This window comes from Acanthaster planci, linkage group LG15 (genome assembly GCF_054643075.1).
Source record: "Acanthaster planci isolate LZ-2023a linkage group LG15, COTS_SCS, whole genome shotgun sequence".
NCBI lineage: Eukaryota > Metazoa > Echinodermata > Asteroidea > Valvatida > Acanthasteridae > Acanthaster > Acanthaster planci.
In genome coordinates, this window is record NC_141791.1 from 6,511,235 (window position 1) to 6,531,477 (window position 20,243).

The window sequence follows — 20,243 nt, forward strand, 5'->3', positions numbered from 1 at the left end:
CATGCGCCATAGGGGGTGTGTGTGGGCGTTCAAGACCAACATTAACACTTAACAGTGCCTGCAGAATATTCTGAAATGCGAGGGCCGGGCTTGGGGTCGTCTTTGGCTTTCATTCAAGGATACATGCGATGAATTTCATCTGAGACTCATCTCTAAAGCATCTTGACACTCTTCTTCAATGCAAGAAAACTTTTTAGAAATCTTCTGGAAGGGGCACTTTTTGAATATTAAAAATTGTTCAAGCCAAAAATCTTCAGTTGTTCAGTGATATAGTACTAACGCTGTGATGCAAACAATGTCAGACACTGTTCGGCTTACACTTTTTCATTAATTAAATTTGCTGGATTTGTTTCCCAACACACTGCTCTGAGCAAAGAACACTCGCTGGCTGATCATCATATACTGACCTAGTTTACTACAAAAGAAACGGAAATGTACGATAGCAAAACATTTAAATAAACCCTGTTCATTAATTAATTCAACACACAGCGTGTGCAAAAAATCATACTGAAACGGGAGGATTGAGGACAGACTGTCACAGAGTTAACAAATTAATGCGACACTGATGAGGTTCAGTGCATTATGGAGTGACGTCTGAGTTTTCCTCGCAAAACTTTGTCTTCAGCATAAAACCAAAAAGAATCCAAAGTGCGATTTAAAATAGAGAAACAAACGATGAAAATAGAGTTATTGAAACACAAAGTTAAGAATTCAAGGGCTGTAGTAGTACAGTTGCGGCTTTTCATATTTGAGCATAGAACAAAGAACAGTTTGGCAAACTTACCGAAAACACTAGTCTCTCAGTGGTCTTCAGCTTACTATGAGCGGTGCATTGAGTTTAAGGGATGCAATGTTGCACCACGTATTTCTTTTTATTCTCCAGTGAATACACATCATCGGATTAGGCCTATGCGTTGACGTCATCGCGCACTTGTCAACCAGTAAGCCACGCCACCTTTATGGGTGCATGCCGATAAATAGATTCACAAACACCAGCGACAAATCCCTATACTTCAGAATTCTTTTAAAGTACTCACTGTTTAGGCTGCAAAGAAAACGTGATGCTAAACGTGTTGCTTTTCATTTTCCTTTCAATTTTGATCGGTTGACCGGTGACTTTTTGCGAAATTCTCACCCAAAGCAAGCTACCCCTAACACGAGGGTTATTTCCCTAACTGGGAAAACTAGCCGTTTTGAAAAGGCATCCCTCTGCAAAGCAGTGCGGCTACGTAGTGCCAATGTCGGACCTGATCGCATCCAAATTGCTCAAAACTATTAAATTTGCGTCTTGCGATTGGTCTGGTGCACGCATATCTAATCCATCGTTCTTGATTGGCACAAAACCAAATTTAGGCTTCACATCTATCTCACTGAGACACGATCTTACCACGTCCTGAAAATACCAGAAGGGCGTGGCTAATCGTGGTGAGATCTTCTATGTTTTTAGAACTGACAGGAACGGTGTAATGTCTTCATAGACGGGGAGGCCGTGCCAACATTTTGAACATACATAGCAGGGTCGAATGGCCTGTGGTCCCAGCGCAACAACTTAATATACAGACGGCATACACATTGACTTCGTCTTGGCCTAACAGCATCATAGTAGGATCTACAGACGAGGTATAATCGCAGCTCGATCGGGAAGAATTAGGCCATTCCTAGCAGCATCTCTGTCCACTAATCTTAGAGGCTGGGAGAGAACTTACGGGGTGCAGAGTTTTTGCTAATGTAGGATATGCTCGGCAACGTGACGGCAGCTTTCTACAAGCGTACCGCCCACGTCTTACACCCAACAACGTATCACCAGGTGATATCGTCAGGTTCTTCGCTCCCACTTGTTTCGAAAGAGTCGAGAGAACTCCAGTAGCCTGTATGATCACACACAAATAGATAATCTCCGCATCATCTGAACAAAAATTTCCAGAAAATTTCATCCATGCATTTGAAATTTTGTACCTTTAACGGCACACCTTAACTGGCTGATCAACAGGATGACGAACGTGGTATATCAAGAGTGAAAGTAGAGCAAGTCTAGAAGTTTTCTAGGGAGGGGTTTCAGGATGTTTCGACGGGGGTAAAACGATCCCAAGGGTTTAAATCTTTTTCATCGTCGCTACACCTGTGTGCTAAATGCTTGCTCTCAGTTGCCATACACACTGTGCACCCTGTAAGAACAATTCTTGAGGATGAGATGTTTGGAAGACAGTATTTGTCGCAATACGAAACTGAATACCGTTTAAAAGGTTGTAATACCTATATTACACGATGACTTTTTAAGATTAGGGATACCAAATACGCATCGCTCCTAGTGTGGGCAGGAACTTTGAGGGGACGCCACTCGAGGGTGGAATTGCCATTCCTTCCTGAATGGTGGTTTTGTAGGTGTGCTCTTATAACCAGTCTGAGCAAGTGGTCAGCATATCGATAAGCTTCTTAGCCTGAGCCTTAGCCGCCGGATCCGAGGTGATTGCTTCCAAGATCGGCTCGATGACCACAATCTCAGCTATCGTTTTGCAGCACCGATCCTTACCAAGACCCACAGAGACAACTCCTCGATGCCTGAGGCTAACGCTTCTTCCGCTTTAGCTACGGCTTTAGACGCGGTTCGGAACCAGACTCGAAGTCGGCACTGATGGCTTCAGCTGTCTCGGCGGCTCCAGCAATCCCTTCGCAGGCTTCTGCGGCCGCAGCCCCTGCCTCCGAGGCCGCTGCTCCAGCCTCTACGCCTAGAACGATACCCATTAGGCCTATTACTACAACAGTCAGATGCATCTTTCAACAACGTTCGGAAAGCTTCCAATCACTTTGATGGGGCAGCTTGGTTATGTTGCTAGCTTAATAATTAACTTCTGACGGGTCACGTCACATGAATTAACTCCCAAAGAATTTCTACGGTGGCCCTGGGAAAACGCTTTAAGGTAAGCCTTTTTAATATACAATGTTTTACCTTCAAAGAAAGAAAATAAAGAAAACACAGGCTCATTTTTTTCTGATATCACTTTATTTCTGCACAATCCTTTCGATATAGTTTTGTATAGGCAACCTGTATTAGAATGACCAGGGTACAAAATTACCCAGTTACAATATTTCAGTATAGATGTACATGAAATTATTTAATGTGATCCTTCCACCATCATATATCGTACAGTGTAGAGAGCGTATCAGACACATAATGATAAGCGCTTTTATCTTTAGTAAACAGATACATCAGGCGCGATTCTACGGGGGTGGGGGCTGGGGAACTTTATCCCCCCCACAAAAAACCCTTTGTCTGTCCTCCACCCCCCAAAAATCGTAAAATGCTGGTCCGGAAAATCTTGGACTCGCAATCTGCATTTAATTGAAATGAATAGTCCATGATTACTTAGAAACGCGCCAGGGATATGAGCATTATTTCCGTAGCCACATATATATCTGCTCGTCTGGTTTTGTAAGGAAACCAATTTTCCAAAACATCATCATGGCTGGCAACTTCGCCTGGTATTCTGCATTGGCAATGCTAGCTGTTTTCAATGGTAATCTGGTCTCGTTGCATGCACTTTACAAGTTACCACAATGTTATAATTTTCACAAATAATTTTCACAAATAAGATCATGCTCTAGTTAAGTCATATCAAATGCTATGATCGCATTGCCAAAAAAAGGCACATTTGAAAAAAAAAAACTTTTTTCATTCATTCATTACATAAATTTCACTTAATTTTGAATTACTCATAGTTCTGAAATCAGAAGAAAATGAAATAAATTGTGCAATCAAGTGTCATTTCTAGTTCAAGATATCAGTCATTAAAACATCTGTGAAACAAAAATCTTGACACATGAATTTCTGTGTGATTTAACTTAATCTGATTAAACACCTTGAGTAAATGACATGAACAGTATATAATGAAATTCAGAGGTACACGTAAATTACTTTAAGCTGCGAGGTCACTGGTCCCAGCAAATATCAAGCGGTGATTCAACATTCAGTAAACTAGTCTTGATGTCTTAAAGTCAAATTTAGTTCAATACAAATCAGCTGTTTTAGTATCTTAAACTACTAATGAGTATAATTCGCTCGGTGAAGCAAGGAATATAGGTAAGAATCAATCACGGAGTCAGTGAGACAAACGGTATAGCATGATATGAAAGAATAATGCTTTGCTACTTGAACATTAATAACCTCCAATAGGTAACAGTTTGACAGGTACATGTAGTATTCAAACAGAACAGGATAGAAACATCTATTATATAACTTCCAAGCCTCTGCGTATTAGGGAGTAATACATGTACATTGTCTTTCTGAATATAGTCGGTAACAAGGATATAACTCCCACTGATTTGAGTTGAAGAAGTATAGATCATCATGACAAACATTCAAACCCATAATATTATTTCACATTCAGCAAAATTCCTCTTGTACCAAACATGGATATTTGATCGATCCGTCACGATCAGAGAGAAGGTGAGAGGGGGGCAGGGGGTAACTAGCCATGCATCCTCCCCAAGACAATTTTTGGTTCTTTGAAATAAGATGTGCAAAAGGCATTTTTGAGGACCGTTTTCTTTCCTCTTGGTAACTTCTTATGAAAAGTCCTCCTCACCCTCTAGTAAGGCCATAATAAAAAACTTTACATAGCGAAATCCCTCTTTTGTTTGCACCACCAAAAATTACTTCTGAAATCGCCCTTCTGATAATTAAGTTCTCAAAAAAGATCAGTTCTCACTATTGACCAGTCCAAAACTACTTAAACCGGCGAGTTCAAGTACAGACTCTGTAACGGTGGCCTCTATGAGCCATATGGCATGTTGCAATCTAATCTGCTGCTTCAGAAGAACATTTTTGCTTATTCCCTTAAAGCATATGACAAGGACCTTGGTTCTCACACAGCCACAGATTACTCACGTAATGAGCTGTAACAGAGAGTTTCCACTGTTCTTCAGTATTCCATCTGCTGTCAGCAATGAAGTGCTTGACAATATACACTTCAATGATTACACCAACTGGCAGACATACATGTTTGTCGATGGCTGACAAAAAGCAGGCACTTCGGTTTTTTTTTATAATGTGAGAAGACAAATTTGGCAAATTTCATTTCGCTCCCCGCAGGAAGTGTGTAAAAATATCTAGTCCCTTCCCTCATGGAGTTAATGTAAAGAATTCCCCTCGTTTTGTGCCCCACCCTTTCAAAATAAAGATTACTTTGCCTAAGAGCAGCTCAATGGATTGAGTGCTTTATAAATGTTGATCATTATTATAATTAATTATATTAATTATTCTTAAAAATGGGTCATTAGGGAGACATTTCAATGTCACCCTTATGCCCCAGCTACCAGAACGAGGCCAAATTTTGTCCAAATTTTGAGAGATGATAGATTAGGGTCTAAATTGAAAACATACAAAGTTTGGTTCAGATCAGATTAGGGAATATTTAATTATGGGACAGTAAAGTTTGTGCACGTTCTTATGGGAATGTCTCCCAAGTGGCCCATTTTCGGTAAACAGTATTACTATTATTATTTATTACTTGTGGATTGGACCTTGATTACACCTACTTGAAGATATCCCGGCAGACCTCGTCCCAGCTGCTCCCCAACTCCAGGCGCCGAGCCAGGGACGGGTGTTCGCTCTCCACCTGGCTAACAAACCTCTCTGCCTTCAGGACAGACTGGGTAATCATCTCCCTCTCTTGGGGGCCGATGGTGGGAGTGCGCGGGCCCTCCAAGAAGCAATTCAGGTACAGGATGACCAGGTAGGTGGCCACTAGCCGCTCAATTTTTAAAGCGACCTCCTCCCCTATTTGCAAGCCATGGATGAAAGAGGAGAGATAATCATGTTGGTGCAGGTCAAAGCTTGTAGTCTGCTACTGTGGACATTTTATCCCTTTGATTTTAATTAAAGTGTTACTTCAAAATTAATCCCTGGAGGTTGTTTCAAAGTAAGTTGACCCATACTTGTATCGGTTGGGCAAATCTGAAGAGAGATTTTTTCTGGGAATCTGAAAGAAACCTGAGGTAACACACCTTCTCACTGCTTCCTCAGGAAATTAAAAAAAAAACAGTACCTGGCCTGGCAAACAGTTTGAGAAAAAAGTAACCAGATTGCCACAAAAGGCTAAACAAAAGGTGCTTCTTAGGGCCTTTCACAGACAACTACTTCTTCAGTATGATGCTCAGAGCATCAACAAGCCACGTTATCAACTATGACAAAGACGATCCTTTGTAACTTTACTAATGACCTGACTTGTGATTTGATTTGATGCTGACCTGCAATTTACAAGTGCCTAACCTGCTTGTTCAAGGACTTGCCTGACTTGTAATTGGCCTATAGGTGAAACAGACTTGTGAGTGACAGTGATAGACTTGTTGTCGACCAGATTGATAATGAATAACCATCTTAGAAAAGGTATGTGGAGAATTTCTTCAATAGCATTAATGTGCTGTAGAAATTGTCTCTATACTTTCCTATTGATTCCACTGATAGAAACTCTTCATTACCCAAGGGAATATTACTGTGAAAATTGGCATCACCACCGTTTGACTTCAGCAGGACAGTTTGCTTGTACAACAAAAGGTATCAGATGTTCCCAGCTAAGGACAAACAAGATGTCGAAATGCAGACAGTCTAAGAACTGAGGGAGGTATATCCACTTAAGAATGTTGCTGTCAAAGTTAACATTGGCGGAAATTGTCAGGAAAATCTTAAAATGCATTGAAGCATTTATACAAGCCAATCTATTTTCAGCTCAATCTTTCTGGAGACATAAGGAGTGCATTTTGAATCAGTGAGTTGTCCTTTCATGACCAGTCCCAAATCTTCATTGGTTCCATTTACCATCCCGATTTTGCCAGCTGTCCATACCTCTAACATCTGAAAGGAGGGGGCAGGGCTTGTCAATGTCAAAATATTCCTTGCCTAGCCAATGCATGAAAGCTGTTTCACAATACCGGAGCCTAACTGTGAAATTTGCCCCCCCACCCCCAATCGTGGGGTACTGTTGAACTGACTCCCAAATTAGACTAAAAGGAGCACACATATAGCAGGCTAAAATGATACCCATTATTTATTTGATGGTATGACTGTAGGTAGTTCATGCTGCCTCTTCAGCATACTGAGCTGAATGACAGGAACTCTCGCCACAAATTATCCAGAACTATACAGACATGTCCCTGCATTAACCCTAAAAGAGCCGGGAGGAGGGGAATCCAACCCCCTTGACATTTTTCTTGATATCATGGCAGAGCATTTTTTAGGGTCTAGCCTGTAGACGTTTTTAGAGTACATGTAACTCTTTGCAATCATTTTGACACAAAATTTTTGACGTCAAATATACTGTTCTTTCGAGACAGGTCAGCCAAAAATGTACATTCCCCCCCCTGGATGAGATGGGCCAAAATAACCTGGCTCTTTTGGTGCTAAACTTCGGCCAAAGCAGGCTTATTTCTTACTTAACTTTTACCCCTGTGCAAAATGGCAGGGAAAAAACTTAAGCAGCACATGCAGCACGTCCGAAGGTTATTAATTTTTTTTTTGGCCTGTCACTTACCTAGCGAGTTCAATCCAGCTTCCTTCAGTAGGTTCCTGACTGGCTTCAGTCGGACCCCAACGAACACCTGAATGCCCGCAAACAGGTCCCAACACCCATCCTGCAAGTTACAAGACATAGGTTGACTGAGGCTCCAATTTCAGGGGAATCATCCCAGGATCCTCAACGCTTCAATGTTTATGTGGAGAATTATCTATCTGATTTGCCTGGAAGATAAGGTCTTGTCTTTCACCAGCTTAAAGATTTTCCTATGTAATTCGGGTCTGAAATCAAAGCAGTGAGATTTAAGCAAACAACTCACTCACCTCGTTCTGTGATTTCAAAAGTCTCATGATGGTTGCCAAACGATAAGTGCCAGGGTGCTTTCTGAATCCTGGGATGTAGAACAAGAACTTTTAAGGGTAGTCAACTTTGCAAAGTTCTTTATCATGATTCCAAATGTTGAAAACGGCAAGAGGAAATGTTTCCGTATTTAGTGTACTGAATAACAGGAAATTTGTACAGCGAAAAATATCACTGAAAGCAGTCTCTCGCCTCCACAACAGTGTGATACAAATGCTACAAAGTGTATCTTCATCAGTTCAGAACCTGCACGACTCATGCACCTTTTATAATCTTCATATTTTCCATCATTCAAATTAAGTCTCAAGAGCAACGCAGAACAAAATCAACTTTAGTTTTCTCGGATAAACCGTTTTCTTTTTTTTTTGTCGCTCAAATGGAAGTTATTTCCAAGGATGGATTTGCACCAGGGTGATGTCAATTAATTTTAGATTTTTTTTCTTGAAAATAGTTGTTTGTGGTACCCGCTGCTACATCTGACCAGCCAGCCGACACCGGCAAGCTCTGTAGTGGAGTGGTTAAGACACACTGGTAAGCAGGAGGTCGTAGGTTCGAGTCCCACCCAAGTACACTTGTGATTTTTCACAAGCGTTTGGGGGCAAACACTGAGTACACAGTGTGATAATACACGTCGGGCAGGGCAAAAAATATATAATTAATTGACAAATGGAAGTTGTTCTAAGAGTACATAATAAACGTGAAGTTGGCCATTCTTTCAAGAAGCAAGAGTGAACAAACTGGAGCCCATTATTCTCTTAAGTCAACTATTCAGACCATGACAAACATCAAAGTGGCTTCAGAAGTTGAGCAATATTGAACAAAACAAACTCCTTTATTTCTCTTTATGATAACTAATTGGCTTTATTTATTTTAGTCAATGAAAAATCTTCCTGGACAACCACTAAAATCCTGACAGATGTCAGGGTGGCTTCGGCAGAGGAGGTGAACTTACCTGATGACTCCCTTGCTTCAAAGCCCAGTGGCGCACTAATGGCTTCGCTTATCTGGTCATCCATTGCATCATGGTCCCTGGCCATCTGACTGGGAGGGACTGCTGGGGGCAGTTCATCATCACAGGGTCGGCCCTTGCCAACAGCAGCGCTGGCTTCCCGTCCTCTCTTTTTTTCAGTTCGACGTTGGACTATTTGCCAATCGAATGCAGCAGATGTTTCCATCTCATCTTGGCCATCTGCCATTTCTGTCAGGACTGAAGCATCCTCAAAAGAAAGACCAACCTCCTCAGAAATGTAATCTTCTGCTTTGCCTGACTCCAGAGATATACTGTAGGTCGGTAACATGTAACCTTTCTTCTTTTTCTTTGTTGCCCAGAGTTTTGCTGGGGCTTCTCTCTCACACGGCTCATCCATCTTGGCTCTGGCTGTATCTTTCTGTAGGCTTCTCCTCTGCTGAATGGGCCCCGGACGTTTTCCTAGAGCAACGCCCTCCTCACTAATCACTGCAGATTTCACTGTGCCCATTGTACTCCGGGCCACTTTTAAACCAGTAGCAGGTTCAGGTGATTCCTTGGAATCTTGTGCTCTACGTCCATGGAGTGGACTGACTTTTTTTGCCTCTGGTTTCTTACCAGCCCGTCGCTTTGACGCTCTCTTCATCTCACATGGTTGGGTTGACGTACATGTAAATGAAGCAACAAATTGTGCTTCAGGCTCTAGGACCGACACAGAAAGTGTGGGTAGAGGGAGTATTTTGGGGCACACCTTGTCACTTGCCAGCTGAAGCTCTGGGACAGCCCTTCTTAATGGGAGTGGGGGTGGAACAGCTTGCTGGGCATTAATTGGAAGGGGGGGAGTAATTCCTATCATGACGCCGGTATCTAATGGGAGCCTAGGAAGGCTAGCTGCCACCGGAGCTGCTTGTCCAAACATACCAGAGGCAGCAAAGCCAGGTCTTGCTGGGGCAGAGGTGGCTGTGGGTATGGCAGCCGTGGGTGGAGGCTGAAAACTTCCGAAAGTCATGGAAGGTGCAGCGGGGGCTGATGCTTCAAATGAGAATCCTGCCGCTGCTACTGCCCTTGGTGTGAAATCAGCAAATGAAGACTCATCAGCCAGTGACGGAGGCTGGGCACTTCCAAAACCACCAAATGAGGTAGTGGAGGTTGTTGCACCAAATGAGAACCCTGATGCGGCTTCTGCTCTTGGTGTAACATCTGAAGATGTGGCTTTATCACCCACTGCCTGGGGACCAGCACTTCCAAAACTTGGGGTTGCTGCAGCAGAGGCAGCTGCTCCAAATGAAAACCCTCCTGCCACTTGTGATCTTACCAGGTAATCAGCTGATTCAGTGTCTCCCAAGAACTCTCCCATCATTCCGGGAAGGCCTCGGGGCTGCCCGCCCCACGCTGAGTCTAGTGAGGAGTATCCAGCGGCTGGAGTAGAAGGCGTTATAGCCTGTTCTGATATTCCCTTTGCTCGTCGGCTTGAGGGTGGAGAGGACAACCTTCTATAGGTTGCAGGTTCCAGGGAATGCTCAACTGCTTTAAAGGACAGACCTGGAAGCAAATTTACCGCTGCATGCTCTTGTTGCTGTGTTTGTTGCTGTCCTGTGGAGGAGAAGAAACCGGTGTTTACCACATCTTCCACCAAGACCTTAGCATGTGCAGGGGGAGCTGCTTCTCTTGGTCGTATAGACACTGTGAGTTGTGTATAACAAGGATGAGAAGGTTTACACAAGTGATTCTGCCAGATTAAAGGAGCGTGCACAGGAATCCAGCCTTAGCAAATTCAGCTCTTGAGCTCTTTGCTTTTTTAAACAAGGCTACATACATGTAACTTCGATTAATGAGGCGCTTGGGATTATGGCCAACACTTTTCATCTGTCATTTAGTGGCAAACAAGCCTGCGACACTAGGCATTCCCAATCGAGCTACAAGTCTGATCTCAAGCACTGAATTCAAAGGAGTTGAGAAGTGAAACAGGAGTGAAACAGATTGTGGGTGTGAGTTGGGACTTTAGTCAATGATTGCATTCACTTGTGGCTGATGTGTGATTCACTCACAAACAATTGTTCATGCATCCTTAAAAAGGTTATGCTGGAAAAAACCCTACTTGGTAATAAACTTTCCTGTATTAGATTTTATAGCTCAACAGCAAATATGCAACAGGCATAAAGGATGGTTGGCATAAAGTGATTTTGATTTTTGCATTCTGGAAGCAGATTTAAAAAGAAACTTTTTACTTACTTCTGTCGCTTTCTAACTTTTGTTCTTCTTTGTCTGGTTTCTTTTTCAGCATCTACAGAAAAGAGAGATAAATTACATTGTACTTGAGAAAGGAAATGAAAGTTCAACTCCATTTCCTTACAATACCTTTTGAGAAAACAAGGTAGAAATTCAGACTGTGGCAGACATCCTTCCTGTCCTTTCAGAGGCCATGGTATCCCAAAGGAGGGAATACACATATTCATGATGGTACACTAGCCAGTAACTGATGTGCCGTAAAATAATCCATGCACTCAATCTCAATAGCTCAAGGCTGGAAGAGTGGAGACTGATTCCAAGTGCTGAGGCTGAACGTTTATTGACTGACCATCGATGACCCATGTGTAGACTCGAAGTTTGACAGCAGTGTGCAAAACATGAATTAGTTTGGCTGGGGGAATCGTACAGCGGCTAGAGTTAACTCTTTTCCAAATCTGTTGACAATCTTGGTATCATTTGATCCAAACATTCCAGTCAGCAACATTTCCAGTAATACCCTCTTTAGGGTGTTTCTGCATAGTATACACAAGGGGGGGGGGTTTGAGAGAAATGATCGCTGTCGACAAGTGACCAACACAGTACACCACTACTACAACGGGATCCACACAAAATGTTCAGCATGCATGTAGCTGTCATCCTGTACAGTGATAATCAGTCACTAATGCACCCTCTCCTGAATTCTGCCCAGTCCAACGTGGGATGGTTTGCCTACCAAATGTATCTGCGTGAGAATTTTGAACCGACATTTCTGACTTACACATAAACATCAACACTGAAAATTGGGCCTTGATGCTCACTGTTTCACATTCAATTATAAATGTCTGATCCTAGCAACATAAGAAATGTTAGGCAAAAGCTGTTAAAACTAAAACAAAGCAGCAACTAGATGAAGATTTCTGTCACACAGCTAAATCAGTCTCTCTCCGTATTTTCTATTTTGATTTTTTAAGCAAGGCAAAATTCTTGCCTTCGGAGTAATAACACCAAAACGATTTTCTGCGTCAGAGCTGCTCATGTCACATGCATACGGTGCATTACTTGGAGGCTGATTAACACAGCCACCTGTGCACACTCAAAGATTCATTGTGTAGAGCATGGGCCACATGTGACACAGACTGCATGCAGTGTTGGCTGTTGCTCTTTGTATGATTTCTTGAGCTACGAGTTTCCTCACCTTTCTGGATATTATAATCGGTCCTAATTAAACTGCTTTTTAATTAATGTTCATGTAACTTTTCAATGTTCAGCAAAGGTACACTGACAATTTGGGAATCAAAAGGGATGTTTGGTGAACCCAGCTGTTCGGTACTGTGCTGGTCGGTGTAGTGGTGTTGTACTGGGTATATAAAGATTGAACATACTGCATGTGCCATGTGTACAAGGTACTAACATAACCAGCGAGTTGCCATAACTTTAAGGGCTTTGGAAACAACATGCCTAGCTCTTGGCCAAATTTGAAGCCAGTTCATGGTTATAATGACTGGCATTACGAAAATAGTAAAGTTATCTCCATGGCTGACTTACAGGTTTATCTTCTCCTGCGACACTTGCATGTTTGGACTCTTTTTTTCGAAACAGCTCCCCGCCCCCTCCAATATTTTTCCTGCAGCTCGAAGGAAAAGCTATTTTACCTTTGTGGAAAGGATCAGACAAATGAAAGGTTATGTAAGATTGAAGGTGCACAGGTTCTCACCCAGCTAATTCGAAAACATAATCAAAATTTTGGCTTAATTCACCCATTTGGAAATTCTTGCTGCTTACAGCACTAGATACAACTTCTATTTGCCCACTGCTCAGAAAATATAGCCAGTGTTAATTGAAAAATTTCATTACTCGGTAATAACCACTTGCTGCCGGGTGCTAATAAAAATGCAGCGCACACATACAGGGCAATTTTCAAGATTTTCAGTTTTCAAAATTTTTCAAAAATTCATCATTTTATTTAACGGACATTTAAACACACATGAAGGGCTCTTTGGGCTCTACTCTAAGGTGACAGGTAGCCTTCATTGATGCCTGAGTATTTCAGCCAGGCCTGCAGCCTTGTAAAAATAGCCCAGATTGTGCGGTGTTATGTAAGATTCTTTTGGCCCCGAACCTGGAACAGTGCGCTGCTGACCTCTTTTCAATAGGGGCCAGATTAGCATGCAGTGGTGCTGTGTGGCTCATCGCTGCGGTGGTGGAGCGCTTTAGTCCCCGGTGGTAATCCGCTCACTCTAAATGCCCCACACCGTGGTATACTGTTACAAAACAAGGCTGGATTATCTCCACTATTGAGAGTGAAAAAATGTCGGTAATGCCCAGCAGCTCAGTCTTTTGGGCTGAGCATGGTCTTTTGTTACAAGGTCCAACTCTTTGTACCGGTTTCGGGCTCCCCGGCTTCATGTATAAAGCCTAGGTACTCAAAAACAAACCCTTACGGAGTGCTTGTTTTTCCTCCTCCAAGAGGAAAAGATCCCGCTCCATTTCCTCTTCAGAGCTCTCTGATTCATCTTGAAAGAAAACACAAACAAATGATTAGATTCTTAACCCAACGGTGAACCAGTGCATTAAGGGTTTCTGAGAGACAGACTAGGGCAAGGCAGGCTGAACTCAGCGCCCTACATATCTTCTGCTCAATACTGGGAGAGGATGGGCCAACAGGTTGTTGTCTGGTGATGTCTCACAGCTATTCAACTCATTTCAGACACATCTACGAACATAGATTGACACAGCATTCCATGCAGAAGAGAAAACTTCGGGTCAAGTTGGGCACAGCAACCAATGCGAACTCCCAAACTTTGGAGACTGTGCTTTTCTCCATTATAGATGCGTGATTTGAAAGACAGCTGTCCAGTTCTGGTCAGCTACCAAGCTGATATCCTGGCTGAATACCACTGAGGATTTCTTATAATATGCTTGATTGGTAAATTAATAATGCTTGATTGGTAAGCTAGTGTTATTTTACCACATTGGTGATATCACTGGGGTTTAATCAACGACACGCTAAGCAGAAACCGGAACATAGCCATGCTTAGCATCAATATGCTTTCCATCATCTGCTCACCATTCTCATACTTATCCTCATCCAAATCGTAACTTTCCTCAGCGCTTGGCTCCAAATACTCCTCATCATCATCACTCATGTACCCAATTCGAGCAAAAGGATCTGACGCACCCATAAAAGACGGTGAAGTGGGTACATAGCTCGCTGTTGAGGCAAAAAAGAGATAGGGTGAATAATGAATGAATACACTCAAAGTTCAACACGCGCGACGGCAAATAGACCATGGGCGTTGCTAGGACATGTTCTAGGGGGCAGGACTTTTGTCCTAATGAGAGCAAACTGATGAACCATTAATGGTGGAAGGGGTTCATTCCCTGGTGTTTAAAAAAAAAAGTCCTCTTCCCCTCCCCCTACCATGGTAACACACATGCAACAGAGTGTGTCCTGTGACTACCACCAACCCATGCAGACATGTTTCACACGCCCCCCCCAAAAAAAAAAGATGGTCAGTATAAAAATATTATTAATTATGAAAATTGCTTCACACTGACATGACAATTCTCAAAATCCTGCAGGAATGACCTGTTAAAAAAAGGCTTGCATTTGAAAATGAATGGAAAAATGATACATGTATTTATCACTTTAATGACTAGCAAAGGTAAAATTCTACATAAGCTTTCATAGCACAACTACTTCATCAGATGCAACGCAGTAAACATCATTAGGCAAGGTATAATACAGGCCCTGTATGATGGTCTAGACAACAGGTGATGATTATGTCATTGCATCTAATGAAGTATCTATTGCTATGAAAGCTCATGCAAAAATGGACCTTAGTTGGTCATCAAAGTGCTGCATATATTTTCATTGTTGATATCTGACTAATATGGCTACCCATCACTGTGTTCAATATGAAAGAAAAAGAAGAAAGCAACAAGATTTGTAATTTCAACTTGTCTTGGGGATGGATGGAGCACTACTGTGCGTTTAGTCCACAGGTCCATCACGTTTTGCCCGGGCTATCAGAAATTTAATGTGAAATAGGGGAGACACCCTTCACCAACTCAGAACTGACGGAGTTGATTAAAGATCAACTCTGTTCAGAAGCAACAGGGTGCAGTGCCCAGCCCAAAGCTGATCTCCCAATTTGAATTCAGCCCCAGCGCCCTAGTAACATTGCCCACAAAAAGCTGCACTGGCTTTACAAACTTAATGGGAGAGCACAGTTTACAATTAATAAATAAAGGGAAAACCATTTTGGAAACAAAATGGCATCACAACCCACGCCATGCATGAGCCACTGTCATCTTCATCAGTCCACGGAAAGGGCGCTGGCTGGGCCACTGTGTGAGAATCTAACCGGCATTCAAAATCAATGGTCTGGTTTGTCTTGCTGCAATCCTGATTGATGATTGCTGATCCGACGCAGCAATAGTTGCTGCGGATTACATTTTAAGGGGCCCAACTTGCAAGATGGGCTGGGAAAGATTAAAGCTGGCAGCGTGTGCGATGGACGGAGAGAAACAAGAAGTTTCTTTTGTAGATTTAAAGCATTCAATGAACTTCTCTTACCGCATGTCTTCATAATTCTTTTAGAATGCACTTTGCAATTACGGAACATTACATCTGATCTGATGTTCCTGGAACATGTACACAGTACCACAGACATTCTGTCTCCAAAATGTGAAATAAATGCCGTACGATAATATATATTCAGTCATCAATGTCATCTGATGTGCTTGTGAACGGGTCTGCCTGTTTTTGCACAGATATAGATCCCATGATCTGGAGCAGGATCTGTGACGAAAAAACAATGGGCCATTGACTCACGGCTTTCAGGTATCTCTGGTGCAACACATTCCAATGTCATATTTATCCAGTCTGTAACAAAGAAGTAGATAGTTGTTATTAACATGCTGACTGCCGACTACAAGTATACTAGTGGTAACAGGTGTATGGATTTTGCCACTATGAGTATACTTGAGGAAAACAAAAGGTTATTGTAATGTAAATTCGTGAAATAAGTTTTATGTTGATTTTTAAATAATTATGGTTTTATTTAATTGATCCCTGTACTTTGTAATATGCAATAGTTTTTAATTAGGGCCTATCGGGTGTTATAGTTTGTAGTGTATATTGTACAGTGCTCTGAGATAATTTTTATGGAGGGGGCTCTATGAAAAATTATTGTTATTATTAAATTGAATACACCGGCATCACCAAAAAACACAACAAATACGCTGCTGGCAGTGTGAAGGGTGTACATCTGTAAAATAATTGTGCTCCAATAGAAACCTGAAGAGTACCTGTATGCATACTATAGAAACACCCTACGAAATCAAGTGCAGTAGTCAACAAGTTCAACCTGCTTCATGTCAACAGGACACACAGAAAACGTGATGATTACAGTGACAGTTCAGTGGAATAAAGACATCTAAGAATGGATTTGCCACCACAAGTAATTTGACACCCCATTTCAAAATCTGAAACACTGAAACCGAAGTAAACGTAAAAGCATCAATGAATATACAAGTTGCATCTACTGCTCAGAAAACTGAAATCAATTAAGACTTACCTTCCTCTTCCGGGGAGCTATAAAATGCATCACCTGCAAGAGAAAATACAGATCATCTTGACTGAAAGGAGGCCAAAGCTATCAAAGAGTGCCATTGTAAAAATATGTACAGTTGAGAATTCTTAGTTCACACCTCTATGCAGAGTGCTACAATGCTAAACATGTTGCTATGCAACAATGCCAACAAGTTTTCAATACCCGACTACTGCGATAGTGAAATGAGAAGGGAACTTGTGGTAATGATGGAAGGAAACTGCTGTAACCAATCGATGCATTCAAGCCAAAATAGAATTATTGCACTACACCGTACACACACACTGCTCTACAGCTGCACATGGAAAAACATTGATGCTAATGCCTTTCGCGAGTTAAATCTGAATAAAAACTGGTACTCTCAAGTAAATTCATGTGAACGCTTTTCCTTAGTAGTTACATAAGAGACGCATTGCACCAATACACTGTTTTCAATGGACAAGAAGGGCACAAGGGAACCAGTCCATTCCAGAGATGGTGGTCGCTATGCAAAAGCTTGCCCCAAATCACGAAGTATAGCAACAGTGTATTTAGTGTGGGGAATTCAAATTGGTATGTTTACTTGCAATGAGTTAACACAGTGTTTAGGTTTTATTCGAACTCAACTCGCAAAAGGCTTACATGTTTTTGAGGCTATATTGCTCATAGTTGATGCAAGCTTGTTTAGACAAAATTTCCTGCCGCAGCACGAGGTTTATTGCCCACCCCTCTACATGCATCACACACACTTACCACACGATATACGGACATTTGTTTGCCAGTTTCCTGTCGTGTGTACCTGACTAGTGTTGTGCATAGTGGTGTGATTCGTCCATAATTTGCCAGAATTGTCAATTGTGGAAATTTTTGCGCTGATTAAGACAAGTTTTTATCACTTTTTGTGGCAATTTTGATAGCTTCCATCCCCATTCAATCAGTACAAAAAAGACCCCCCTCACCAATTTTTTCCTTGACCCACTGACCCAATTTTTGAGAGGCACGTAATCGTAATCGGAAGCAGACCTTTTTGGCTTTGTCATCCATTTGATATTCACTTCACCTTCGCTTTATTTCCCATATGAACCGTTTCATAGTAACAATACAGTGCTGCAGTGGATGGAAGCCTCTAAAAGGTATGGCTTGTCAAGTAGAGTCCCAAGACAAAAGTAACAAAACACAATTAATTAACCATGTAACGAGAAGTGATTAGGAAGTACCACACACACATGTACAATCATGGGCTCTCATCGACCACCAGAAATGGGTAAATTGTTCAAATAGTTTTTCAGCTCTTACTCCAATTCATGTTCTTTAGTTTAACCAACCTTCCATGTCAGCAATATAGGACTAAATGCAGGCATAACAGGAAATGGTCAAGTGTCCTGCGCAGGACACAGTGAGGCTGCCCGCCATCCAGCCCCCATGGGTCCAACACAAAGGAACAAACGATTACTGCTGGGGAGTCAAACTGACTGAAGTCCAAAATTGGTGACTCACCAACAAAAGCAAGCACGGGTGTATCTTCAAACAATTCAGACACATCAATATCATCTGTTATTGTGTCCATCCAGTCTGCACACCCCCAAGCCAAAACAAAGAAGAGAAGAAAAAAAGACAACTTAGTGTCCGCAACAAACAGTAAGGAGTGACAACTAAGGACAATTCTATGAAAGCACACATCATAAGCTGACCAACAGGAGTTACATTATATAGCAAGCGCTAATTACAAAAACATAAAGTAAAAAAAAAATCCACTTCCAGTTCCACAAATCACCAGCAATTAAATGAAATTTGAATATTAAATTCCAAACATGATATAGTTTGATAATGACAACATGGACTTTGGAATACGATTTCCTTTCCCTTGGAAGGACTCTCATTACTCCACATGTGGAAGATTGTGGTCAATGTCTTGTCATGAGCATCGCTGCCAGTGAGACCATTTTTTCTGGAGTCCCAAATTTCACATGACACCAAAACAGACAGGACAGAATAGACCTCATGGGGTGTATGGCTACATGAGGAATTTGTGCAGAGAGATGGGCAAAATACCGGAGAAGTCCTCGTGCTTCACGTTGACACAAAAATCCTGCATTTGCCGAACCACCTGTTGGAGAAAAACAGTCACCAAAAAAAGTCATATTAGCGACCTTTTTAACTATGCGCCTGTACCAAAGTTGGTGCGACGATCTCATTCCAATTCCAGAAAAAAAAAAATTCTGAAGCAGCCAAGATGTGTGCTGTGTGTGCTGTACGACTATAATCATGTCTGTCATAAAGTAGGAGCAAAATACTTTAAAACAATACCATGATGGCATTCGTTTTGTCATACTTCAATGTGGACCACTGTTTGCAAAATGGTATACCAAAACCGACTTTTAGACTATGACACTACTGGTACGGTTGTATATCAAACATGGCCTGGTGGTAGTTTTGTTGTGAAAACTATATTCAACATTCCTTTGTTGGGCTTTGACACCGTTTTCCAATGATATGGTGCTCAGGGAAGCGTGGCTTGCAACAAATACAGGGTTATACAGCACACAACGTGGCAAATTAACCCTTTACTTCAGGTTTCTTGTTGGGGGGGGCCACCCAGAATAGGGCAGTAGTGTGTAATGTCTGCTTAATGCACAACACAAGAAAATTCAGAAAATACTCGAGGTTTAGAAAAAAGTTTTGGTGTCTGAAATGTCTCCAATGAAAACCACTGGAGACAGAATTTACCCGGGAAAATGTCCCACTCTCCATGGAAAATAAAATCAGGAAAGAAATGCAAAACCCTTTCAAATCGGACCTCTCTTCATCGTAGTGGTACTGCCAGATTTTGTTTTCTTTTTGGGGGGTGGGGAGACAAAGTCTTCATCACCAGCAAACTGACGAATCATGGAAGGGATCCATTCTGAGTTATTATCATGCATACCGGTGATTTTCATCCGTCTGTCCTCCCTTTTAACCCATTTCTTTCCCTTGTTTTTTTTGTTTCCCCTTTCCTGGTTTTTGCATTTTTCCTGTAGGACAGGGGGAGAGAGTAGTCACCTTTACCCCACCCCCCCACACACCTGTATTTCATCCTACCATATTCGCAGACCTCATCATTAGTTGTTGTTATAAAAATCTACATCAATGTAAAACAAAACTATACATACCCTCTGAAGCACGGGATCCTTTTTATATTTGTCCCGGGAGTCGTTCAGTTTCTTCAGGATTTGCTGGTATAATCTCTCAGTTCTCAGGACAGAAAAAGAAACTTCTCTTTCTGCTTGGTCCAGCAACTCAGCTATCCCTGCTTGCTCCTCCAAGGTCTAGACAAAAAGGGATGCCGATACTTTATTTTTGAAAAGGAGTACAAAGCAACAAGAGAGAACACAAACTAATCTGTTTCTTCTGTAACTGCTTGGAGGCTCGAACAAAGACTAACAATGTGAAAAGAAGCAAGAGACGAAAGAAACTTTCCTTTCAGAGAATCAAAAGAAATCAAGAAACTAAATGTGGTCTTGACAATCAGAACAATAAAAGTCCAAATCTAAAAAGAAAAGGAATTTCACTTTTGCAAATGTGCCCCAGGAGTATTATCACATTCGG

The 20,243-nt window shown here is 41.8% G+C and overlaps 2 protein-coding genes across 6 annotated transcripts in view; both read right to left on the reverse strand.

The window, feature by feature from the left end:
• LOC110984689 (uncharacterized) overlaps positions 1-934 on the reverse strand; it is a 42,643-nt gene extending 41,709 nt beyond the window's left edge. Inside the window, exon 1 of one of the 2 annotated variants that reach the window (XM_087146431.1) lies at positions 785-934. The gene's annotated coding sequence lies outside the window, so the exon portion shown is untranslated. The remainder of the gene's footprint in view (positions 1-784) is intronic. The other variant, XM_087146434.1, reaches the window with a different exon arrangement.
• A 2,045-nt stretch (positions 935-2,979) lies between these two features.
• The window catches only part of LOC110984629 (protein mono-ADP-ribosyltransferase PARP4-like), a 39,019-nt gene continuing 21,755 nt past the window's right edge, over positions 2,980-20,243 (reverse strand). For 2 of the 4 annotated variants that reach the window (XM_087146429.1, XM_087146427.1), the window contains exons 26-38: positions 19,808-19,963; positions 18,711-18,765; positions 18,156-18,230; positions 16,647-16,679; positions 15,902-15,952; positions 14,132-14,275; positions 13,506-13,577; positions 12,610-12,716; positions 11,068-11,119; positions 8,821-10,518; positions 7,832-7,899; positions 7,527-7,626; positions 2,980-5,776 (exon numbers count right to left, since the gene is read on the reverse strand). In XM_087146429.1, the coding sequence (XP_087002555.1) occupies positions 5,532-5,776; positions 7,527-7,626; positions 7,832-7,899; positions 8,821-10,518; positions 11,068-11,119; positions 12,610-12,716; positions 13,506-13,577; positions 14,132-14,275; positions 15,902-15,952; positions 16,647-16,679; positions 18,156-18,230; positions 18,711-18,765; positions 19,808-19,963 (2,856 nt within the window). In that variant the 3' untranslated portion in view covers positions 2,980-5,531. The remainder of the gene's footprint in view (positions 5,777-7,526; positions 7,627-7,831; positions 7,900-8,820; positions 10,519-11,067; positions 11,120-12,609; positions 12,717-13,505; positions 13,578-14,131; positions 14,276-15,901; positions 15,953-16,646; positions 16,680-18,155; positions 18,231-18,710; positions 18,766-19,807; positions 19,964-20,243) is intronic. The other 2 variants (XM_087146428.1, XM_087146430.1) reach the window with 2 other exon arrangements.